This window comes from Dunckerocampus dactyliophorus, chromosome 10 (genome assembly GCF_027744805.1).
Source record: "Dunckerocampus dactyliophorus isolate RoL2022-P2 chromosome 10, RoL_Ddac_1.1, whole genome shotgun sequence".
NCBI lineage: Eukaryota > Metazoa > Chordata > Actinopteri > Syngnathiformes > Syngnathidae > Dunckerocampus > Dunckerocampus dactyliophorus.
The window spans coordinates 7,631,518-7,657,420 of NC_072828.1; the positions used below are offsets into that span (position 1 = coordinate 7,631,518).

The 25,903-nt window shown below is 42.3% G+C and overlaps 2 protein-coding genes across 2 annotated transcripts in view; one reads left to right on the forward strand and one right to left on the reverse strand.

Moving 5' to 3' along the window:
• The first annotated feature begins 2,370 nt into the window (after positions 1 to 2,370).
• lrrc8c (leucine rich repeat containing 8 VRAC subunit C) overlaps positions 2,371 to 25,903 on the forward strand; it is a 49,278-nt gene continuing 25,745 nt past the window's right edge. The window contains exon 1 of the mRNA XM_054788717.1: positions 2,371 to 2,668. The gene's annotated coding sequence lies outside the window, so the exon portion shown is untranslated. The remainder of the gene's footprint in view (positions 2,669 to 25,903) is intronic.
• LOC129188895 (uncharacterized) lies at positions 21,208 to 21,882 on the reverse strand (the record flags this gene model as incomplete). Its single annotated transcript, XM_054790024.1, has 1 exon — positions 21,208 to 21,882. A coding segment is annotated over one exon (675 nt), but the record flags the coding sequence as incomplete, so codon positions are not given.

Sequence of the window (25,903 nt, forward strand, 5' to 3'; positions counted from 1 at the left end):
GATGTCGCCAAGCCAGCCTGTTGAGGCTCGCGGGGACAACAGAGGACACTCGGCCTGGCGGAGGTGGTCTTTGATTTACGGTCGTTTATGAGATGATAACACGTACTGCTGCTTATTAAGAGAATTCAAGCGTCTCGGTCATCTTTTAAAAGCTCTAGAATTGTTATTCTGACTTCATGCAGTGTCCTCTGAAAAACGAAATAAGTACCTCCACCATGTTGGTAAACATCTATGGGGTTAAAAGCACTCCACAGGAACAAGACAGAGCAGAAAGCGTCCAGACAAACAATCCGTAATGGAAGCGATACAAGAGAGCTTTTTAATTATCCGACTCAATCAGCTAAAGACCAGCGGATCAATGAATCCCCATTACGCTCAGCGCTTTGTGGGCCCGCACGGCGGTGCCGCCTCACATCAGTCCAACCAGCAAAGTGACAGATTACAGCTTGCGGCTAATCTAATGTAGCGACTCCATCTTTAATTCAGCCTGCAAGCTTGCCTCATTGTTGCCGTGTCACTTAACTGCTAGAACCTCGAAGAAACATGCGACTCACCTCCAACAGGAATGGATTGGACCCCAGTTTGGATGCAAGTGGATAGAAACAAGATCAAGTACATCCCTGCTTTCGCTGGGGTTACGTCCCAGAGCCAACAGCGAATGGCAAAAAAAACATTGGTACGGCCATAAAAATGCCAACAACCAGAGCACTCCCCATCTCTATTGCTATTGTTCACTCGCAACGCAATCCAGGTTTAAACCCTAAGTATGCCTCACACGCTTATTAATCACATTTGAGGTATAAAATGTATAGGTACTTGTAACCCACATTTAAAAGAAGAAGTCTAACCCATGTGATCAGTAATTGGTATTAGTATTAGTTTATTTGAACATGAAGGTTACAATGGAATACATCTCTTGAATCATTTTTTCACAGTTCCACATGTCCAAAAGGAGTAGGAAGAAGCAAAGCTTATTTAATCGTACCCCCCGTTTGCAAGTATTCCACATTTATTACAACACTTGTTGTTCACTTCCTGCATTCCATGTCATGTTTTCTGTGATAATCAGGATAATAATACATAATAGATGACAGTAAGACCAAAAAAAAAGTATATATAAATAAATATGAATATAGAAACAGATTTTATTTTTCCTTAAAAAAACCCAACCCCCCCCCCCCCCCCCCCCCAAAAAAAAAAAAAATAACGAACCTGACGGAACATCATTGTGATGATCAAGACTCTTCTGCCTTGTATTTAGCAAACATCAACTGCTTGTATTGTTTTTTGAATTTGCTCATCTCTGTACATTGTTTGAGTTCCTTACTCAATCCGTTCCATAATTTAATGCCATATACAGAAATGCTGTGGGTTTTCAGCGTAGTTCTCGCGTATAAATGTTTTAAGTTTAATTTTCCTCTAAGATCGTATTTCCCCTCTCTGATTGAGAAATACTGTATGACGTTTTTTGGCAACGAGTTGTTACTGCTTTTGTAATTATTTCCCCATGTCTCCACACAATACATTAAATATGGTAATACTAAGGAACAGTACAGAGTGTGGAGTGATTTTTGATCGAGAACATATTTTGCTTTATTCAATATAGAGATATTTCTCGCCACCTTTTGTTGTATATATTTAATATGAGATTTCCAACTCCTTTTTTCGTTTATTATAACCCCGAGGAATTTATATTCTTCCACATTTTCAATGTCCACTCCATTAATCTGTATTTAGTCGTACATCTCCCTTCTGCTATTTCCAAATAGCATTATTTTAGTTTTACTTAAGTTCAGGGATAATCTGTTCCTGTCAAACTAAGAGTTTAATATGACCATTTCATCCTTGACCTTTTTTAATGAGTTCCTGTGTGCTTTCCCCACAACAAAAGCGGTGGTATCATCCGCAGATAACACCAATTTTACATCCTTTGTTACTTTACAAGTGTTGTTGATATACAAATTGAACAGTTTTGGTCCCAATATGGACCCCTGGGGTACTCCACATGTGGTATATAAACTCCCTGTATTCTCCTAGTTTTACAAATTGTTTCCTCTTTGCTAGATAGCTTTTAACCCAATTCAAAACTAATCCTCTTATTCCGTACCTTTCTAATTTTGAAAATAAGATATTGTGATTAATTGTATCGAAAGCTTTTGTCAGATCCATGAATACAGCTGCAGCACATCTTCTGTTGTCTATGGCAGTTGTGATTTCCTCCGTGATTTTGATCAGTGCCGTAGAAGTTGAAATGTTGGCTCTGTAACCATATTGCGCGCTAAGAATTACAAGTGATTAAGATTTATAAATAATAAACTATTAAAATGAGTAAAATGCCCTTTTGAATTACACAAATGAGCCTTAAAATTCATAAATATGTTTAAAATATTGAAATGTGTGCATATTCTTGATAAAAAGTCACCTTAAAAGAGAAAATGTTTTCATGTTCCTTTAAGAATAGTAAAAGTCCCTGGACACAAAACAGAGCACTTCCCCTTTAAGGGAGCGAGGCTTCTTAGCGCTAGCAGTGCAGTCGACGAGCTGAGAGCACAGAGCCAACTGCCGAGAGGAAAAGTGAAATGTAAAGTGATTAAGGATCGCTAAAAAGATACTTACCTGGTCGATGAGCCACCAGAACCACATCTTAGTGAGCAAGAATTGACTTTTGGTGAGTTTTGTTTTTTGGAACTTTGTTTGAACTGTGTAGTTATAGTGCAGGACTAATGTGTGTATGTGCAGAGAGCTACAAAGCACAATAGTTGTGACGCAGTTAATATTTTGCCCTTCTGAGAATGTTATATGTGAATATACTGTATATGTGTGAGTATATATATGTGGTGTGAGGTGGGAAAATGTTTATTTGTGCTATAGGTTTGAGAATGACAGTGATTTTGCCAGTTAAAATCGTCCGTAGCCAACGCGATGGAAACGTTAGCCGCCATTTTAGGCTGAGGTGAATGTCAAAGCTGTGTTGATTCAAGATTCAAGATTCAAGAGAGTTTTATTGTCATGTGCATAGTACAACAGCAGTTATACCATGCAATGAAAATCTTATTCTGTTCATTCTCCCAAGAAAAGAAAGAAAACAAATGAAAGAGTAAGAACATAAGAAACATAAACACATAAACATATATACCAATAAATTAAGCAACAACAACAGAAGAGACATTAATACAAATAAATAATACAAATAAATAAATAAAGTGCTATGAGTGTGTGCGTGTGTTGCGTGCGGCGTGTGCGAGTGCTTCATTGAGGAGCCTGATGGCCTGTGGGTAAAAGCTGTTTGTCAGCCTTGTGGTCCTGGACTTCAAACTCCTGTAGCGTCTGCCTGACGGTAGGAGTGTGAATAATGAGTGTTGTGGATGTGTGCTGTCCTTGATGAGGTTGTGTGTTCTGCGTAGGACTCTAGATTTATAAATGTCTTGCAGTGAGGGGAGGGCTGCCCCAACAATGTTCTGTGAGGTCTTGATCACCCGCTGGAGTGCCTTCCTATCACGTGTTGTACAGTTACCGTACCAAACAGTGATGGAGGCGGTAAGGACACTTTCGATGGTGCATCTGTAGAAGCAACTCAGGATTGTGGTGGACATGCCAAATTTCCTCAGTCTTCTCAGGAAGTACAGTCTCCTTTGGGACTTCTTCATAATTTGTTGGGTGTTGTGAGACCAGGTGAGGTCCTCGCTGATGTGTGTGCCAAGGAACTTGAAGGTTTTCACCCTCTCCACCTCAGTCTCATCAATAAACAGGGGTCTATGCGGCTCCTTTTCCCTTGTTCTTGGGTCGATGATCATCTCTTTAGTCTTATCTGTATTGAGAAGGAGATTGTTATCACGACACCAAGCTATGAGGTCCGCCACCTCTCTTCTGTATGATGTTTCAACACCACCAGTGATCAGTCCGATGACTGTAGTGTCATCTGCAAATTTAATGATGCTGGTGTTGTTCTGGGAGGCCACGCAATCGTAGGTGAAGAGCGTGTAGAGGAGTGGACTCAGCACACACCCCTGTGGGGTCCCAGTGCTCACAATTCTTGAGCTGGATGTGCGATTGTGGACTCTGACTGACTGGGGCCTGCCTGTGAGAAAGTTAAACACCCAGTTACAGAGGGAGGGAGACAGGCCAAGTGTGAGGAGCTTATTTGTGAGTTTGTGGGGGCAGACTGTATTAAAAGCAGAGCTATAGTCTATAAATAGCATTCTGACGTATGTGTCCTGGCCCTGTAGGTGAGAAAGGGCTGTGTGGATGGCAATGTTGACTGCATCATCCGTGGACCGGTTCTGGCGATATGCAAACTGTAGAGGGTCCACAGTGACCGGGATGCTCTTTTTGATGTGGGTCATGACTATTCTTTCAAAGCACTTCATAACAATAGGAGTGAGTGCTATAGGGCGATAGTCATTCAAGCAGGTCACGTTGCTCTTCTTGGGTACGGGCACTATGGTGGTGGACTTAAAGCAGGTCGGTACAGATGCTTGTGCAAGCGACAGGTTAAATATGTCAGCAAGCACATCAGCTAGCTCTGATGAGCAAACCCGAAGTGCACGTCCTGAGATGTTGTCTGGCCCTGCTGCTTTTCGTGGGTTTGTTTTGTTTAGAACCCTGCGCACATCAGCTGATGTCACCATGAGAGGTGAGTCCTGTGTGCTCCCCAGGTTCAGCCACCCTCTCTGCTCATCAGGAGTTTGGGTGTCAAAGCGGGCATAGAACTCATTCAACTCATCAGGAAGTGTGGTTTGGCTGGACGTGGCTACGCTACTCTGCTGTCGATAGTCTGTGATGTGCTGGAGCCCCGCCCACATGCGCCGAGGGTCTGAGGTGGAATAGTAGCCCTCCAGCTTCTGTCTGTACTGTCTTTTGGCCTCCCGTATGGACCTCCTCAGGTCATATCTGGCCTTTTTGTAGTCCTCAGCGGTGCCCATGACAAATGCAGTCGTACGAGCACGTAGCTTAGCCCTTACATCACAGTTCATCCACTGTTTTTGGTTAGGGTATTTTCTGTAATACTTGGTGGTGGTAACAGTCTCTATGCATGTGCTAATGTAGCCAGTAACAGCAGAAGCATATTCATCCAAATATATATAAGTAAATGTGAACTTGTGATTTATGTGCGGTATTTGTAGTTACTTATTATCTTCATGACCTGTCATGCAGGTCAGGTTTTTCCGTTTTGTACCTTTTGCATTGGATTGAAACACCTGTAAGAGTGTGGGAGACACCTCTACAGTGGAGACAAGATGGCGAGCCAGATCCATGGACTACAGTTCTAGAACCTTCGTCGTGATTACAAGTGAATCCGTTTCCTCTTGGTGAACATTGCTGCCAGTGCGGTAGGAACATTGACTCTTTTACTTTCCTCATCTCAACCAAGCTTTGGATTTCCTCATCTGGATTCCACTTCAACATTTGATTGGAAGGCAAATACACTTCTGAACTGAGTAGAAAAAGACTGAAAAGTTTATCACGCTGTGTATCCTTCAAGATCTTTGCAATTTTGTGGTGAAAGTGTGATTTGTTTTGAAATTGATTTTGGGTTGAATCATACTTGTAGTTGGTGCTTTCCTAAACAAAGAGTTAACTCCACAAAAATATAAATATTATTAGAAAGTACTTACCTGTTAACCTAACCAGGGAAAAGTACTCACAGACCGGTCTGATAGATAAAATAACTCAAGTTAAAATTAGAGACATTGGAAAAATAGTCTTTTTTATTTACTTTTCAATTTCCTGGATCACTTTATGCTGTTTATATTGTATGTTTTTTTCTGAAATTTGTTGTAAATTGCCGGCTCAAACTTCAACTTTTGGTCTTTGGTCTATTTACACATTCTCATTCCACTCCTTCTGAACCTCGATCTGGTCCTGTAGTATTGTTAGTATATCGGTGTATACAAGTGCTACATACTCACCACTAATGAATGATAATGTAAGAGGATAAATAGATAGATACTTTATTGATCTCCAAGAGTCTCCCAAGGAAGAGGGGGACTGAGGTGGACTACCTTCAATCTGGCTTTGAACCTGGGTGTATTGAATCGAAAGGCATCCATGGTCATTGTCTAGTCAGCTGTCAGGAATTGTTTCTGGATTTGGTTTTAAGGCTGGTCACTTGTTGGCGTTGTCAAGATTGGCAGCCCCCGGCCTGTCTCTTGACAAATAAATTGCTTGTGTCATCGACAGTCATCTGTCACAGTTGAAGAAGGCGATCAGAGTTTGAAAATCCTACAAGGTATGCCCAGATTTACCCATGGACCAAAATTAACCTGACGCAAGACGCTAAATGCGTGCAAAAACTGTCAAAATCGTGCAGATTTTCCATCTAAGACGAATTATTTTGCGTTTGATCGGGTCAGTTGGGTCACGGGAATAAGGGCGCAATATAATTTGCGAAAACCAAATTGCGCTGGAAAGTACGGTATTACGGTATTATGGCCATGGTGCCTATGAAAGCAGATCTCTGATTGGTCATGAGACATATTCCCATCCAATCATGATCTGTGTTGCAGCAGATCGTCTGTTGCTGTTGGAAACAAATATGGTGGTCCTGCTGCTGTTTTAGCTGGCGATCTGCAGACTGAACACGATGATTACTAAGTATTTTGCCAAGGCGGACTCATGTCACTCGGAGCGGAATAACAATAACAACCCTCCGGAAAAACAAAAAATAATGGCAGGTGACTTGCATAAGCCCGCGGTTTCTCAGTTGGCCTCAACCTCAGCCGGACCCTCCACAGGCACCAGTGACAGTTCCTGGACGCCGACGGTGAGTGATGGACGACAGCTGCCACGGAGGCCTGGTGTATCTCATGTCGCCATAACCAGCTCGTTAAAAACAGTACGGAAGTGGATGAAAGAATTGAACATGGACATTGGTTATAAAGTCAAGGACGACAATTGTGTTTACGAAATTTGGTGTGAGGTGTGCAAGGAACATGGTCCTGGTTCAGATCGTGGGTCGGCTCTTGTGACTGGTAGCAACAGGGTGAAAAAGGAGGCAATACAGCAACACATTAAATCAACACTTCACCAACGGTTGTTAGCAACCAGGCACGCCAAATATTTGGAAGCAAACAAGAAACCAACTCCAATTGAAGACGGCTTTAAAAGGGCTGATGAAAAAACATTGGAAAAAATGGACAATTTTTTTTTTGCCTGAAAATTGCTTCTTAGATGAGCAATTTGCTTGTGAAGTTAAAATGTACAAGCAACAAATTGCTTCCACTGGATTTTGACAATTTCTACCCCTGTTACCGTCACAATCCTGAACCAGTCTTTAAGGTTTTTGGTGATGATTACTAACACTATTGACAGCGAGCATATTGTCGGCATGCCCGTCAATGAAAGTGTGAGTAAAATAACGAGGCTAACAAGAGCACAACTGAAGTCTGAGTGCATGGTAGATGTCTGTTGACACTCTGGATGACTTTCGTGAGTTTGAGTTTCAGTGGTGAGACACAACATGTCGATCATGTTTGGATTGCAGACAAGTCGATGGTGTCACGACGGAGACAGACGGGCTAGAGGACGAGTGTTGACGTGCGAGTATTTCATAGAAACGCTCAAATGGATTCTTTTGGGTTTAAAAAGACAGCAGGACAGGATTCGGACATGAGAAATGACAAAGCAGCGTGCGGTTTATTATTTTGGATGCTGCCAATTTGAAGGTCTAATAGAGCGAGGGGGCGGTAGGGTTATGAATTTCACAGGATTCATTTCACCGCAACAAAGCATCGCTTGTTTCCAGGAAGAGACGCAGTAAGATGATCACGCCGTGCCTTGGCGGCGGAGGAAGGCATCGATCCGCTGTCACCCCGCCTGCGTCGGGCCGTCCTAACGACATGCGAGCTGCAGCGCTTACAGAAACAAGCAATTTGTTGTGCGACGCTGCTAATAATAATAATAAGTCTGCATGGGAAGACAATAGACTCCTTGTGACAGTCGTCTTCCATCAGACTGGAAGAGAGCGCTTAGATGGCATCCTTTTTTTTTTAATGACTTTTTATTCACTCTCTTAGCGGCTCTGTTTGTTACTTAGCGCCTAAAATCTTCCCCTGAACTTTTCACCCAAAATAAATCTGCTTGCGAGGATGATGACGACGATGGATGAACTACACAACAAATTTCTTCTTCTTCTGTTGACAGCCCTTGTTGAGCCTGTTCCTTCTTTTGCATTAAGTGTCACAGAAAGCCAAAGAAAAAGCTAAAGAAATCATTTGATGCTGGCTGCTGAATGTTGCCATGTGTTGACTTGACACATACAGCCGCTGTCCTTCACTTTAGCGTCCTCGTCATCATAACGTAATGTGATAACTCTTTGAGTGTCCACAGTGAGTCCATTTTTGCAACACATCCCCTTGAAATATCTTTTGCTTTATTGCTGCATGATTCCGTCTTAATCGGACTAAATGTCTGCTGTGTGTGTGTGTGAAGGCAACAAGAAACGATTGTGGACGCAAGTACCCAACAATGAACGTCAATGAGGGGAAACAAGTATGGGTGGATGTGATGAGTCCGTTTTTGATAGTTAAGAATCTTTTAAACCAGGTTTTGTTGTGTAATCACTACGTTTTAAGGCAACTGTGACTTGAAAAGTTGAGTTTGCTAAGAGGAAATAACATAAAGCTCCTATGTCCTTACGCCAATCACGGGGGGGTGCGTATGACATAACCATCAAATATGCATAATTTGCCATGGCGCTTGAGCAAAAAGTGAGTAAAAAAAACAAAACAAATATGCTTAAGAGACACAACGGGGCCTTCTTCTTTCACAAACAAGCCTGAGCCGCCTGTGAATGCTTTTAGAGGGGGAAGATGCTTTCATGTCAGTCGCCAAAAGTCTACAGTATCTAGAGCAGTGGTTCTCAGCTGGTTTGGCTGCGGGACTCTGTCGCTCCTTCATGACAAGTAGCCACCCAAATTGTGAGAATTTTTCTACTCAGGCTTCTCACCGCCTTTTTTTCCACATCGTTCCACTCCCACTCAAGCTTTACTGTCGGCCGGAAACATGGCACGCACCTGGTCGTGCCGTAGCAAGCAGATAGCACAGGTAAGAATGCGAGGTGCATTCACGGACATTATTTTTGTATGATTTTTTGGTTGTTGTTTTTTACCCAGGCAGTGACCCACTTTCAATGGATCGCAACCCACCAGTTGAGAATCACTGATCTAGAGCGGGGGTCTCCAAAGTGCGGCCCAGGGGCCATTTCCGTCCCACAGCTGTGTTCTTATTGGCCCACGGCACATTCTAAAAGTATAATCTAACAAGAAAACTGAAAAAAACAACAGCAAAAATTGAAAAATCAGCAGTAATAAAGTCAAAATATTAAAAGAAAATAACAAAAAGCAACAATACAGTATATTGTACATTATATCAGGAGATATTATATTGTTGGAATAAAGTCAAATAAGGTTTAAGATTATTTAAGAAAAAAGTTGAAATATTTGGAACATTTTTTAAAAAGCAAAAAGCGATGTTCATACCAATGATCTGCTTTTTCACCTGTATCACAAAATTGAGATGCAGTTTTTGTCTTGAAATATATAGAACTTCTTCATACAAACACCCCTGATCTAGAAGGATCCAATTACAAAGTCTGCAAGTTGGAAACAGCAATCCCGCCTGCTAAATATTCTTATTCTCTTATTCATTTTTATGAGCAAGGGCGAACACGTAGCGCCAAATCTATTTGTGGCGGTCCAAATGTACGTGTGGCGGGCCAATGTATGGGAAACACTGAATGAAATGGAGAAGCGCCCTCCGAGTCTTTTGAGCGTGACTTCTCCTCCCTGCTAAAGTAGGACACCTCCACTCCCATTAGTCAATTAAACTTAAAACGATGGCTGCTGATTCCAGGAGTTCTGCTAGTGACTTTCCGAAAAACCCAGAGTGAGATGATTAAGTGCAATTTATGCTCCCGAGAAGCGATTACGACGTCTTGTGCCAGAGCGCTAGGAGCGTCGGCATAGCAAAAACTGGACGAGTGGCGTTACATGGAGATAATGATGTACCTGTCGTCAACAATAACGCTAATCATACCTCACCTGTGGGCCCGGGCTTGAAGGTCACAACGCATTAAGCGAGGTCTTGTGTAGTTTTAATGAAGCTGCCGGCCTTCATGGCTCCCAGTTGTCTTCTTGGAAAAAGAGAGTAAAAGTGATGCAACGGTGACACATAACCTGTTTTCTTGTGAGCCGTGCAACACCTTTCCACGGTTTTTCTTGCACCGCCGCAGCCTGATGGGTGTTTTTTTTCATCCCGGGAGATATATTTATGTTTCTCCTCCCATTAGCCGAGCTTTAAATAATAAAGTCAAATAAATAGCATCCATTAAAGTGATCACATTGTGCTAACTCAAATGGTGTTTATTATGCTAATGGTACATGAAATTAAGAAAAAGACCTTGATGCCAGAGGATTTAATTAATGGGCTGAGGGGGGGCGGCAGTGCCATATAATTCATTTGTGACTAAGTAAGTCTCATTTGCTGCTGATTGCCTGACTTCTTCTTGCAGATGTGCTGCTCACAGCGTGTCCTCCATTAGAAATGAACACCTCATTATATAAACTAGCTAATTAAAGCCAAGGCAGCGCTGCACTGACTCATTAATATGGAGGCTGCTTTCTTTTCTCTCAGAAGGAAAAGAATGTGTTGTTGCACCAATGTCGTCCCAATCTAAAAAAGAAAAAGTAGTTAACTCACTGGTGAACAAATGATTTTTACAGTAAACAAACGACTTGTTTCAGAAGTTGTATGACTTGCCGCGATTTTGTAAATGACCACAAGGTAACACATATTTTTTGCGAGTTAGTATCACAGCCATATGCTGAAGTTAGTAAAAACCAGTGGTGTACGGTCAGGGCCAGCAAAGCACTCACTGCCGACAAACACCATCAGAGGCATTGACCTACATTTACAACTAAAATTGTAGTATTTGTTCTATGAAATTGGATTCAATTATTGTAACAGTCTGTTATGTTCATTTAGTAGCGCGTCTCTTGGCTGCACTGCTTCCAGTATTGTATGTGTATGTTAGGTTATTTGTCCAGAGTTCAGCTTCTGTGTGTTGCCATATCAATGTAATCTGCCCAGAGTCTTCAGAATCAGGAGTGCTGGCCCATGTCACTTACACACTATTAGCAATGGGGCTGTTTGTTTACTGGCTGGCCCCTCGGGACATCATTTTTCCGTCATCAGAGAAAAACTGTTGGACAAGCCAAGTTAGGCCCCCAAAGGCTGACGATCTATTAGTTATTTGAATTATTATAAAATAGTTATTAATGCGCAAATTTACTTGCAGTAATGTAAATCAAGCATACGGTATTAGTGACTATGTATTCAAAGATATGGGGACGTAAGTTATTATCAATACAGTACTGGTATTGTGGAAACCCAGCAGTTACTTACAAGTGCCAGCATTGCGGATTGGTAATGTCGCCTGCAATTATCACGTGCGATCGTGGTTTGAAATCCTTTCTGGCCGGTTAAGTCCCCACTGAAGGCCCGGGTATCAAATGCGCTGTCCGCACTGATAAAAACTACAGTTAACATGTACAGGTACATCTAAAAAAGTGTTTCCCATAAATACATACACACTTAACGTTGGACTTGGCGCTACCTGTTGGCCCTTGCTCATAAACACATTATAATGGTCGTTACAACTCCCTACAGTAGATGGGGGTATGCATCGTAACCCTGCTTCTTAACACACTTCATACGCACCTGGTCTAACAGAGAAGATGTAGTAGAGATCAGTGTTTCTCGCTATACAGTCAAACTTGTCTATAGCGGCCACTAGAGGGAGACTGCAAAAGTGGCCGCTTTAGACAGGTAGCCTCTATAGACAGGTTGGCGTGCAGTTTGAATGTTGACCAGTAGAGGAAAAAAAATAATAATGTTGACCAGTAGAGGGCACTGTGGGACTGCGGATAAAAGTTGTACAGCACTACTAGGCTTGTTATTATCCACAACCCACAGAACAAAGCTGTGCTAGTAATGTCTTACGCTTGTTTTTAATATTTTACTTTTTATACGGCAGAGTGTCATTACAGCTTTAGTTCATCAGGAAGTGACGGTGGGCGTCCCGAGCAGAAGAGCTAGGCTCAGTGCTAGCTGTGAGTTTCGAGAGAGTTGGGAAGTGTGTTTATGTTGGCGTGGATGTAAAGTCCTGCAGTGTTCTCCGCTGTTAATAAAGCGATTAAAGTGCATCGGCGACGTGAGTCTCTCCTTCCCAACAACAAGCGGCATTACAGTATTGACACACATTGTGCACATTGTCTCACACCAGGAAATAAACGGTGTCACTTGTTACAGGCATTGACTGGACAGCTATGTAGTGGGGCTTGTTTAACCTTTGCCTTGTAGGCAAGCAGGAAGGAGAGACGATGCTGAGAGATGTGTGTGTGTTCTGAGCTGCTGTCTGGTGGCCGCGTTCAATAAATAAAGTTGGCAGAAGCAACAGGAGAAGTTTCCTTCTTTGCTTCGGAGCTGAATAACACTGACAAGTTAACAGACTAGTAGCGAACGGAAAAGAAGACGGCTTTTTTTGTGTCGAATACAGAAGATGAGGACTTTGATGGATTTGTGGATGAGGTTGATCAAAAATAACGTGAGTACATTCTAAAATACTTCAATTAAGTACAACCGAACTCAGTTTTGCTCCCGCTGCCGCATGCGTGCTAGCGTATGTTTTTTTTTTTTTTTATTGTAGCGTCGCTGGGAGCACGTCCTGTTCCCAGCCTACTTTGCGGTAATGTTTTGGTGCAAATGCTCTTAAGTTACATGTTTGACCAGGAAATAGCAAGCTCAAAAGAAGACAGCTTTTTTATGTGGAACAACTGACAGTTTGTGTGGATCTTGTGAATGATTGTGACTGAGCTAGGACTCAGTAATTAAAGTCTACACACGACGGCTTCATTGATTGAAAAATGAAACTTTTTCGTGAAATTTTCCAGTGGCCGCTATAGGCAGGTGGCCGTTCTATAAAGGTGGCCGCTAAGACAGGTTTGACTGTATTTAGCGAGTACAGTAATCCCTCACCACTTCGTGCTTCGAGTGCTTTATTATGTAGCTTCACTCTATCGCGTTAAAAAAAAAGAATAAATCATGCTGTTTTGTGGTTGAATATGGCCTATTGTTAGTCAAAATAATATGCATATTTCCGCAAATTTTACGTATTTTAGACTAAATTAAGCATAAAAACATAAAAATTGCTAAATGAACTAAAATAGAAATATAAGGCATTAAGAAGACACATTCAAAGATATTGTGATATATAGTATTGTACACTAGTCACTAGGTGTCAGAAATGTTACCATAGTAGCCCAGGCGCCTGTTGTGTTACTTATGTGCTGCCGTAGCTGCTAATTTATGACGCGCTAGGCGACTAATATGGCACCTGTTGCTCTGTATGCAGTAAATAAACCCAAGGGTCATCTTAGCACATGACTACTACCGGTTATCCCCTTGCTTTATGTACGTGAGCAAGCCACACCCCCAGGACATACAAACACAACTTTCATTGCAGCTTTGAATGATCTCACAACAGAGCACAATGATCTCTAATAAAAAAAAAAACTAATAAAAAACAGGCTCCTGTTGCCGCCTTAACCCCCACTCCAAGGTAAAGCTCAACTCAACTCTGAACCCCTTACGCCCCTTCCTACTGTATTTGCTCCCCACTCAGGTCCCCCAGCACTGGAACACATTTACACAGTCTTATTTATGTCTTATTATTTTCTCTTATTATGTCTATTATATTTGGCAATACGAGTGCAAAGGTGACTATACAGTAGGGGTGTTATTTCATATCTACGGGGCTCTAATAATGTAACAAACTGTATTTAGAAGGTGTTAAACAGGATTTCTATGGTCTAACTACAAAAATATCCCATTTAGAAATAAAAGAATCCTACTTCATGGAAATTCACTTATCACGGTTGGGTCTGCAACCAATTAAGAGATTACTGTATTCAGACCCTTCTAGATACAAAAAAAGAGGGATGAAAGCACGTATCGCTCTTCTCAACAAGCAGCGGGTCATGCTGAGGGCCCATCCCACACCTAAAAGAACCCACAGGCGACGCCATCTTGTTGGTGACATTTAAAAAAACAACAAACAGAAGCAACAGAAGAAAGTAAATGTGTAGTGCTTTTAGATGTTTTTGTCTCCCATTATCCATAAAACATTATCCATAAAAATGATGCGCACATGCACATAGTTGGTGATGCTATCATATGTGATGTATGTCACTGCTCAGTAGTACGATAACAGAAGGCTAAAAACATTAGCTTCCATAAATAAGTCTAGCTAGTATACTGAACATTAACTAATAACACCCACAAACGTACATTGACCTTGTATACAGTGTATGGCCAGTAACAATGGCTAACATAAGCTTTGTCTACGTTACTAGCTAGTATAATGACCACAGGCTAAGACACGAGCTAACATAAATAATTGTACGTTACCACCTATTAAAATAACCATAGGCCAAAACACAAGGCTAACATAAACAAGTCTATGTTGCTAGCTAGTATAATGACCACAGGCTACCATAAACATGTCTACGTTACTAGCAAGTATAACGAGCACGGCCTTAAATCACTGACGAACATAAACACGTCCACATCGCTAGCTAGTATAACAACACATGGGATAAAACACCAGCTAACATAAACATGTCTACATTGCTCGCTAAGTATTCATGCAATGTAAAAAAGGACAAACAGGGGCTGTGCGAAAGGAGCTAAAATTGAGGCCAGCCCCCTGCTGTGGCTCAATCTCACTCCCCACCCTTCCCTGAAACCAAACCAAACAGCGTCTGCGTGAGCGGCAATAATTCAAGGCTAATTAAAAAGACACGAGCATACACAACCACTTTCAGGGCTGCAGAGTCATCAATCGCTGACACAGTGTAGCGCTATTTGCCTGCTATGGGGGTTGTACAAGAACCAATATGGCTCTACGTTAAAACGGCTTTAGTGGACTTAAAGAACCTATTCTCTAATACAAATCAGAACTACTGCGAAAACTAGTGTGATACTCCCCAAAGAAGTGGTACACTGGAAACTGGCAGATCACAAACCAATAGATGTGACCTTCTGACAGCTGCTACCTCAGATATCTTGGATCAGCTGGTGGCAGTTTCGCTGACATTTTCCCGGTTAATTCAGGTGTCCCTCAGGGATGCGCTCTCGCTCCCACACGGTTTACTACGTGCATGGATTAGGTGTTTGAGCGTTCTGTGAGGTCGACCACTAATCTTGCCGGTGACGAGAGATTTACTGACCTTGACTTTGCGGATGATGCTGAGATATTTGCAGAATCAATGGATGTCCTTGTTGTCGGACTGGAGGTCTTGTCTCAGGAGTGTCAAGGACGGCATGCATCCTGTTTCAAGACAAAACCCAACACTTTTAACCTGTGTCTGTGGATGGTGGGAGGTTCACTTGTCTTGGCAGAGACATCTGGAGTCCTCGACCGAGTGTGTTTTGTGTCCAAGGATGAAGATTGTTAGAGTGCTGATTCTGGTCTTGCTTTATGGCTGTGACATTAGACATTAACCATGTGACCTTAGACTGGATTTCTTTGGTACCAAGCTATTGAGGAAGATCCTTGGGTACTGGTGGGACGACTTTATATAAAACCGTAGACTTCTAGAGGAGACCTAACTGGGACTTGTGACTTGTATCGGTCAAACGCCTATCAGCTCGCTTTCCGACTCTGACCCGACTCTTAGGTTCTGCTAGGACGGACTATGTGACGGGTGGTCACAACCAAGAGATGCACTTTGTTGTGTCACCGGGGCGCTTACTGGTTTGAGAGATCTGGTTTTGATGTTCAAAAATCATTTTGTTAACTGGATCACCAAAAGATAAGCAGGTTGGGGAAACAGGCTACCACAATTTCAGTGTAATAATAAAGAAAATACAGGAAACACAACGCCTCCAAAACTTTGAAGATAAAAGTTGACGTCATGAAGAAAATGTTTCTTCCAGGCAGTCATAATGACTTGTTTAAGTGCAGCCCATATTTCCACAAGGAATGGGGGATTAAAAGATTATTTGACACACAAACAAACTCATATTTGATAAGTAGCATTAATTAGGAAAAGATAAAAGTAAAGAGAAAATGAAAAACATTACCGTATGAATTGATGTCGAGGTTGCAGAGACGCTGCTATTAAGAATTTACCTTCTTAATTAAGCCGCACTTAACGCTGGGGCTTTATGGGCCAGTCGGACCCTGTGGTGTTTTGCAAACAGCCATAAACTCCACATTAGATGTTCCTGCATAATCACAAAGGTAATTCACAGCAATTGCAAATGTGGATAATTAGTCTGCTATTGGTAGAAATGAGGCCGTTATGAAAGCGGCGCCCGCCCCTGCCGACAGCTTGCTTCCGTGATTAACTGTTAATAATGTCGCCATCCTGCAAAAACACTCTCAAGGCGGACTGTGCTGAATAAACTGGAAGCATTAGAACAGTCTGTAAAAAGACGGAGGACGCACCCTCATTTTCGCATGACCGTCCACATGGGGGCGTGGTCACACCTGGAAGTTGGCACAGGCATCCCTTAATTTTTTTTTAACCAAACTCTACTTAGTTTTTATGCTCGCAGCAATTGGTTGGTCAGCTGTGAACACAGTAATCAGGACCACACCCACCAGTGGTTTTGGTACGGTACCAATTAAACTCTTTGGCCTTTCTTTGTGCGGAGAAAGTGATAAAACCTCAAACTTATCTGTTTACAAATCCATCTTCTGATGTGGACCAGAGAAAGCGAACTATATCGTTCATCCCTCATCATCCAAGTCCTGGTAATCCATGAAGATGACTGGAAGGTAACTCGAATATTGCCTTGTGGTTTTCTGGTCCTTTCATCCAAGAAACCTTCTCAATTCTCAAAGAGCATTGAGACTTTTTCTGTGTTTGCTAGCAGGATTAGGTAAAAATGACCAAACTTTTATTCATGGAACTTTGTGCTGGGAGTCGGTCATGGACATGGGCAAGTTTCGGATTGTGTGGTGCAACATAGTGAGCAGGGAGGCCCAGGATTTCCTGCCTCTGGCCAACTCCATTACAAGGACACCGAGGTGTTCCCAGGCAAGTCCCTGCAGTATGTTGTAGGTCTTTTCCAAGGTCTCCTGCTAGTTGAATCTCTCATTAAATCATCCCATGTTAGACAGCAGGCAAGTGTTCTGACACCCAGTTTGACACCCAGTTTGTAATAGCATGCATCACTGCCACCTATAGGACTGGAGTGGAACGTTTCTAATTGCAACCTGGAAGCGACTTTATAAATGAACGGAAAGATATCCAGCAGAAAGTGGAAGATGTCGTTTATTCCTTGTTTCACCACCTAGTTTGCTGGTTGCTTTGTTGGGCCAAGACCCCCAAGAAGAACATTGTGGTGTCCTGGAATGCTAACATGAATCCTTTATGCAGAGTGCATTTTAGTCCTGCTGGTTTCATTGCTGTTCTTTAGTGTTCATTAATTCTATTTATGTTGTGGGTGGTGTTGGGGAGGGTGGTGGGTTGTGAATGATGTAGGGGGGGCCCTTGGTCATGGCATGCCAGCCTTTTCCTAACGCAAGACCTTCCTGAAACTCTTGACAGTGCTTGACGTGCACTGTGTTAATTACAGTAATGGCAGCCATTCTCATTAAGTCATTGTTTACGTATCCTGGGGCCTTTGGGAGCCCGAGTGGCGCTCGGGTCCGCTTCAGCACGGGCCGCCTCTCCGCGGCCTTGTTAGCGCACACAGCTGTTCCTCGCGGCCACGGACGTCGCCAGCGTGACGAGTGGCGCCAGACGCCGACGTGCGCCAGCAACTGTCAAAAAATAGAAGTGGTCCCACGAGGCAACAAAAGAAAAATTCGGTGAGAGAGTGTCGAGACACCTCCCCTCCTGCCTTGCTCGTGACCTCTTAGTGACCAAATCAGTAAAACCACATCACAAGCATCCACGAGGGAGGCTAACAAGTCATTTGCTTCACTTGTCATCTTCGTAGCTAGCTTAGCAGAGGTAGCCTCTGGACAGAAGTACTTCTTTGATGTGATAGCGTGTCCATATTTGGAATACGCTTTTTTTGTGTTGGTATTATTGGTCAAGCCTCATTTTGTCCACCAAGTGCAAAAGCTTGGTGAGCGAGAGACACAGTTTCATTAGTTAGTTTGCTGAGAACACGCAAAAAACTACACAACCGTTTTTAATGGAACTTAGTAAAGAGGGTGTTGCAATTACTAAGCAAGTACCAGAATGGAAACGGTACTGTTCTGTCCGTCTTTGATGTCAACAATTGTTGTCACTTTTGTTAGCTTTGGAACTCATTTTGTGTTTTTGCTATATGATTCCTGCTACAACCATTCTCCCTGCCCCTGAATCAAAAACGGTGCAGTTTTACGCCTGTTGCATGCTAACAAATGTAGTTTAAAAAAAAGGTGTGTCCACATAAAACCGCATTCACTGACTGTCATGCGCATTTTGGCCAATCAGAAACCTGAAAAGGCAACCACAACTGACTTTAATGCGCATTTATAACAATGCAGTTCATCCATCCATCTATTTTCTATGCCGTTTCTCCTCATTAGGGTCGCGGGGGTATGCTGGAGCCTATCCCAGCTGACTTCGGCCGACAGGCGGGGTACACCCTGGACTGGTCACCAGCCAATCGCAGGGCACAATTTAATTCAATTCAATTCATTTATATATTGCCAAATCACAACATTTATCTCATGGCACTCATGGCACTTTACACATGAAGTCACTCATAAATTAAAAGAGGAGAACAAACTAAGCACTTGGCGACGGAGGCAAGGAAAGTCTCACTCTTGAGCAGAACCCAGGCTCTGTGGGGCGACCGTCTGTCTCGACTGGTTGGGTTGAGAAAGAAAACTAGAGTAGATGGACAGATCATAGACCAAGCCAGAAAACAGGAGAGTCTTTATCTTAGTCCAAGGAACATAGAGGGGTGTCGCTGATACATATCAGCGTATCAGGGGTCAGTTCTAACTATATGCTTTAGCAAAAAGGTGCGCTTTGATTTTACTTTTAAATAGAGAGCAGGTGTCTGCCCCCCGGATTGAGTTGGGGATATGGTCCCATCAGAGGAGCTTGATAACTAAAGGTTCTACCTGCCATTCTACTCCTAAAAATTATAGAAGTGGCAAGTATCGTGAATTCTCGGAGCGCAGTGTTCTACTGGGTTGCTAGGGTACTAGGAGCTCTTTAAGATATACTGGTGCCTGACCATGTAGTGCTTTATATGTCATTCTAAATTTTACAGGTAACCAGAGCAGTGAGGCTAATACGAATGAAACGTGATCTCTTCTTCTGGATCCGGTTAAGACTTGTGCGGCGGTATTCTGGACCAACTGAAGGGTCTTTAAAGATTTCTTAGGGCAACCTATTAACCGAGACTTACAATAACCCAACCTGGAGGTCACAAAAGCATGAACAAGTTTTTCAGCATCTGGTAGTGGCAGGAATTTTCAGATGTTTTTTATGTTCCGTAAATGAAAGCATGCTGTTCTTGACACTTGTTGTATTTGGGAACTAAAGGAAAGGTCCTGATGAAAGATGACACCAAGGTTTCTGACTGTGTTGTGGAGGTGGAGTGCAAGACCATCCAGGGAAGTTTGGCCTAGATTTGCAATCTTGTTTCTGAGGTGCTGGGAACCATGGATTATGATTTCAGTTTTATCAGTAAGTAGTTAGAGGTCATCCAGCTCTTGATGTCTTCAAGACACAGCTGGAGTTTGGACAGTTGGTTGGTTGTTTATGGTTTCTAGTGATATTGCCTAAGGGGAACATGTAATGGCTGAACAATACAGGCCCTAGCCCGTAACCCTGTGGGATGCCATGAATGACCTTCACGTGTAATGGATACAACCTGCAGGCGATCTGACAAATGGGATAGAAACCATTTTAATGCAGTTCCTCTAATGCCAAGGGCATGCTCTAATCTCTGTATTAGAATTTGGTGGTCAGTTGTGTCGAATGCTGCCGTAAGGGCTAATAAAACTAATACTGAAACGAGGCCTTTGCCTGAGGCGGTGAGGAGGTCGTTTGTAACTTTTGCGAGTGCTGCTTCTGTGCTGTGGTGCATCCAAAATCCTGATTGAAAGACCTCAAGTAGATGATAGTTTGGAAGGAAATGGTGTAACTGATTAGCAACTGCTTTCTCTAGGATCTTGGACAAAAATGGGATGTTGGACATTGGTTTGTAGTTTGGTCATGTATTTTTTTTTTTAGAGTCGGTTTGATTACAGCCACTTTGAATGATTGTGCAACATATTGATTATGTTGAGGAGATCTGCGTTAACTCGTGGAGTAGCATCCTTGAGCACGTGAGTAGGGATGGGATCTAACTGTCAAGTTGAGGAGTTTGAGAAGGAAATTGTAGAGGCTAGTTCAGAAGAGTAGATGAAGCAAAAAACTGTTTGTGTGTGTCAATTATCACCATTTCCTCTATGGTCACCGTGTTGGAGGGATGTATAACATCAGTTTATGGGGGAGGTGGTTTATTTGATGTCTAATAATGGCAGTTTTATTGTCAAAACATGACAGGAAATCTTCACTGCTAAGAGTGGTAGGGATGGATGGGTTGATGGTGCTCTGACACTTTGTTAACCTTACCACAGTGCTGAAGAGGAATTTGTGGTTATTTTTGTTTTGTTCAATTAAAGATGAGTAGCAAGCTGTTCTGGCATTACACAGGGCCTTTCTGTCATTTTTAAGGCTCTCTTTCCAGGCTGAATGATTTTCTTGTGAGTGGGTGGAACGCCATTTTCTTTCTAAGTTTTGTGTTATGTTTGAGCCCGGGGCCACACGGTGGCCTAGTGGTTAGCATGTTGGCTACACAGTCAGGAGATCAGGAAGATCTGAGTTCAAATCTCCGTTGGGCATCTCTGTGTGGAGTTTGCATGTTCTCCCCGTGCGTGCGTGGGTTTTCTCCGGGTACTCCTGTTTCCTCCCACATTCCAAAAACATGCATGTTAGTTTAAGTGGTGTGAACGTGAATGTGAGTGTGAATGGTTGTTTGTCTATATGTGCCCTGCGATTGGCTGGCGAGCAGTTCAGGGTGTACCCCGCCTCTCGCCCGAAGTCAGCTGGGATAGCCTGCGGCATACCCACGACCCTAGTGAGGATAAGCGGCATAGAAGATGGATGTTTGAGCTCACGGGTATGGCGATTGTACCATGGGTCAGATTTCTTTGAAGGGTAGTAAATTGAGGAGAGGGGTGATAGCATCTTTGAATGTATTAGTGCTAGGTAGTGTTTTGTCTACTGGTGTGTAGTTAACTATTTGGAATTCAAATGGGATTAGAAAATGGTCTGACAGAACAGGATTTTGTGGAAATATTGTTAAGCGTTTAACATCAATGCCATATGTCAGCACAAGATCAAGTGTGTGATTGTGACAGTGAGTAGCTTCATCCACTACATGGGAGAACTCACTTGCATCTAATAGTGAAGTGAATGAGAAGGCTAGGCTGTCATTGTTTACGTCCATACGAATGTTAAAGTCACCCACTATGATTATTTTATTTACACAAATTACTCGATTTGATAGGAACTCCAGCAAATCAGTTAAAAACTCGGAATAGGGACCAGGGGGGTGGTACACAATAACAAGTCGTAGGTGCTGGGCTGGGTGTGAAATACTGAGAACGATGGTTCGTAATGTTTGATAATGAAGTTTAGGTTGTGGGTTTACTGGTAAAGTTGAGTGACAGATGGCTGCGACTCCTCCCCCCCTACCAGATTCTCTGGGGATGTGAAAGTTAATAGTGGATTCATTTAAGTTAACGTAGTTTAACCTGGTCTCTGTTGAACAAAATTGGTCAATATTATGGTCTGAAATCAATTCATTCACTAGCACATTGGTTCATCAATATAGTTATTCATTAGATGTACAATGACGTGTACATTAGCTTTAAAATCAGCACTCACTTACATGGAGACAAATGATTACGATTAAGACTTTTGGCTGTGGCAGTTTGTGGAGAACTTGTTGCGACGTCTGCTCCGAGGAGTGCGTGGATAGATGTTGGAGCCAGGAGTGGTGGGTGACGTGAGCCGCTTCACTGACTCTTTTTTAAAAATACTTTACGGATGAGAAGGGATAAAAGGATAAAAGGTACTCACCGATGTAGTCAAAAGTCATTTTGCCTACATTGGTGAGTACCTTTTAACCACGTCTTGCACAAGAAAACACGCCTTTCAATGACGTTTAGGTTGGAGATATTCGACCTCGCTGTTCAGAGTGCAGTAGATCGGATACATGGATTGGATTGGATTTATATCTACATTCAAACGAGGCCTGAGTCGCATTTGAAAAAATTCTCAATTGTACTGTTCACACTGACATAAACAAATTCGATACAGGTCACATGCTTGGGAATATTCTCATTCACCCAGGTCTTTATATTCTCAAGGCATTGAATGGATTGCAACTGGACTGTTCAGATTGTCTTGGAAGACGTTTTGCCTCTCATCCGAGCAGGCTTCATCAGTTCATGCTCAAAGACTAGGTGAGAGAAACACTTGTCAGACTAGATAGGACAGCTCTAGTCTGAGAACTTGGTGCGAGATCCAGTCTATTTATCCTCTAAAGGAGGAGGCATGTCCAGATATGAATGAGTTCGCTTTTTTGTGGTGTCAAATGACGGCCGTTAGGATACATGGAGTGGGGCCTCTTCCCACTAACGATGGACATTTGGGTGGTGATGATGGTCATGGACCCACCTGAAACCAAGGTGGCTGTGCCTTGTTCAAGGCCAAATGATTGAATCTTTTAGGAAGGGATGAAAGGGCAGCATTGTATGTGGTGAGAACGGTGGTGTCGCAGACCTCCCCCTCTCAAACCATGTGTCTTCTCTTTCCATGTGTACATCTTTGTCCTCAAGAGTGCTCTTTTTCTTTGAGTTGCTTGTAGACTGCATAGTCTTGACCTGAAGTGCATGAACTGATGAAGTCTGCTCGGATGAAAGGCCAAACGTCTTCTAAGACAACCTGAACAGTCCAGTTGCGATCGATTCAATGCCCTCAGAATACAGGTCACATATGAGCTAAAATACGGAATGGACCTGCAGTGTGAACGTAGCCCAAAGGTAACCTTAAATGTTCATTTATCCCTTTCATTCCTCATTTATATGCATTTGGAATGGTTTTATGCATGTAAAACTAGAATTGTAAAACTATAAAAATGTGTTTTGTGTTGACATTTTTGAGTCAACTGCTGTTGACATCATAGACGGTCAACATAGCTGACTTCCGGTTCAGGTTGCCATTTTGTGAGCAAGATAAGGATGCTTTGGGATTAAAAAATACAGTTGGACTCAGGCGGTTTATTAATAACACCATGTTAACGCTGACCGGAAAATGTCGCAAGCAGAGGCAAAATTTTGCTGTCAATTTTGGACAAAACACGATAACCGGGACGCACCAAGGTTCCACTGTATTCGTTAGTTGCAGCTCTACTTTGCACAAAGTTGTTTTGGGGGAATTTTTCAGCCATGAAAAGATTCTAAGCTCAAATTGTGATGACCACTTCCAAAAATAGCAAATCCGTTTGAGAAAAGGATTCATGTTCTCTGACATGCACTGCTTATCGCACGTGGAGAAAGAGGGCGGCGGCAGCAACTGAAGCCTCTAATAAGGAAACATTGCTTCTCCTGTGACGATAAAAGCTTTAATTTGCTATCACAGTGGAGATCTAACGTCAATCTGTGCTCTTTCTTCAAGCTGCCAGAGCAAACCTTTGAACAGCAGCTTCCTGGGAATGAAAGAAAGCAGATTAAAATATCATTAGGTGCCACGTAATTGAAAGTAAACTTGAATTCAGTTCCGGCTGCTGCAAGAGGACGTGGCCTGCTAGGATTGCGCGTCAGAATGCGCTAGCAGTGACTTTGAAAGCCGCGTTGGTTATTGTGCGGCTTTGATTGCGGCGTGGAGCAGATGGGCCACATCAAACTCAAACACAATTAAAAAAGAAAAAAAAAACCTGAGGGAACCTGGAGCGTAATAATATTTAATAATCAAATTCTCACAAACAACAGCAGCCGAGTGCAGTAATTTGCAAAAGTGTGCGACGTCATTTGCATAATTGACACAGCCCCCCCTGCCCCTCTCCTGCAAATGACTGATGAAGACAATAAAAGATGTTGCTAAAATTGGGAACAATAACAGCAAAATTTCATCAAGGCCTGCGTGCTCTGATTAATCTGCTCTTGCAAATCAGCGCCGGGGGGTGCCATCCTAGGTAGGGGGGCGACATTTGTTGGTGGAGAGGAGGTGAAGGTGGGGTTGGGGGGAGTCAGGTGATTAACCGCAGCGGGGATGAACGCGCCGGACACGACTCCCTGTTTGCGGCCACCGTACCAGCAGCCCTCCGTGTTGCCGCTGTGGGCGGCACGAACCTTTACACCGCACATCCTCCCCTAACAGGTCACGTGACACCCCAAAATGAACGCGGCTTAGCTTTATTATTATTATTTGCTATCTGCCATTTCTAATTACTCAGTATGACTGCGGAAAATTAAACGTATTAATGTAAGACAATGCAGGGCCTCATTCATATTCAGGCTTTCTAATTAACAATTTCTCTTCATGCACGTCGTCTATCTCACTGATCACCCTGATAACTTTCATCAGCGCCTTTTGATGCCACAACACAATCAGAATGAGGCGGCCGTTGCACGCAGTTAGGATTCTCCTGCGAGTCAAGTGTCTACTTTTCCTTTAAATCTTAGACTGCACGGTGACCCCGTTCGTACCCCGCATTCCTACCAAGTGTGTTGACGCTGTGGCAGTTTATCATAGGTTTTCTTAAGTTTGGGAGGAGCCAAACGTCCTTTGTGCAGCGGGTAGCTGGATATTAAAATGCGGTACATCCCCCAAGTCTTCTTTTATTTAGTGGCCATCACTTCGTTTGGAGATGGCTGCCCACTGACACAAACTGACTGTGCTGGAGCTCCCTCTGGTGGCTGATGGGTGTGCTGCAGGATACCCTACAACAGCAGCAAAAATGGAAAAATCTGCAGTAATTTTTACAAGAATAAAGTCAACATATTAAGATAATAAAAAAAAGTCGCAATTTTACGAGAATATCGTCAATTTATGAGGAAAAATGTTATCAAACGTATAAAGTTGAAGTATGAAAGAAATACTGTAGAGGTGCAATTTTTTTGTAAAATTAGGTGATAATGTTACAAGAATAAAGCCATAATGTTATGAGAGTAAAATCATGATTAGAATTGAAAAATTAAAGAAACAACAGCAGAAATGGAAAAAACAGCTGAAATTGATAAAGAATAAAGTCAAAATATGAAGACAAAAAGTCAGATTCTGACAGGAAAAGAAGTTGCAATTTTACAAGAATAAACAAAATGATGTCATTTTTAGTTGCGTACAGTTGAAATCTAGAATTTTTTAAGCTGTGGTATTATGAGAAACAAGCTAAACAAAATAAAGTTGTTCTTTTTCTAATATGAGGTTGGAGAATAAATAAATACAGAAAAAAATGAATAAAGAAAATAAATAGTATAGGAATAAAGTCAAAATAATATGGCAAAAAAGTCATAATATAGGAAGAAAATTGACGAAGATTATTAATAAGGAAAGTTGAAATATTTGGAAAATAATAAGAAAAAAAAGACAAAAGTTGATATTAATAACAGGCTTTTTCACCTACAGCATATCACAAACTGAGATGCACTTTTTTCTTGAAATATACGTACATAACCTTCGCATGTCTGTTAACAAAATATCAAAGTGGCCCTTGAATCCTTTCATTTTTCACTATGTGTCCCTTGGAGGACAAAGTTTGGACACCCCCAGTTTGGGGCTTTGGGGATTGTTAGCAGCAATATATTTTTTCTGTTAAACTACCAGTTAAA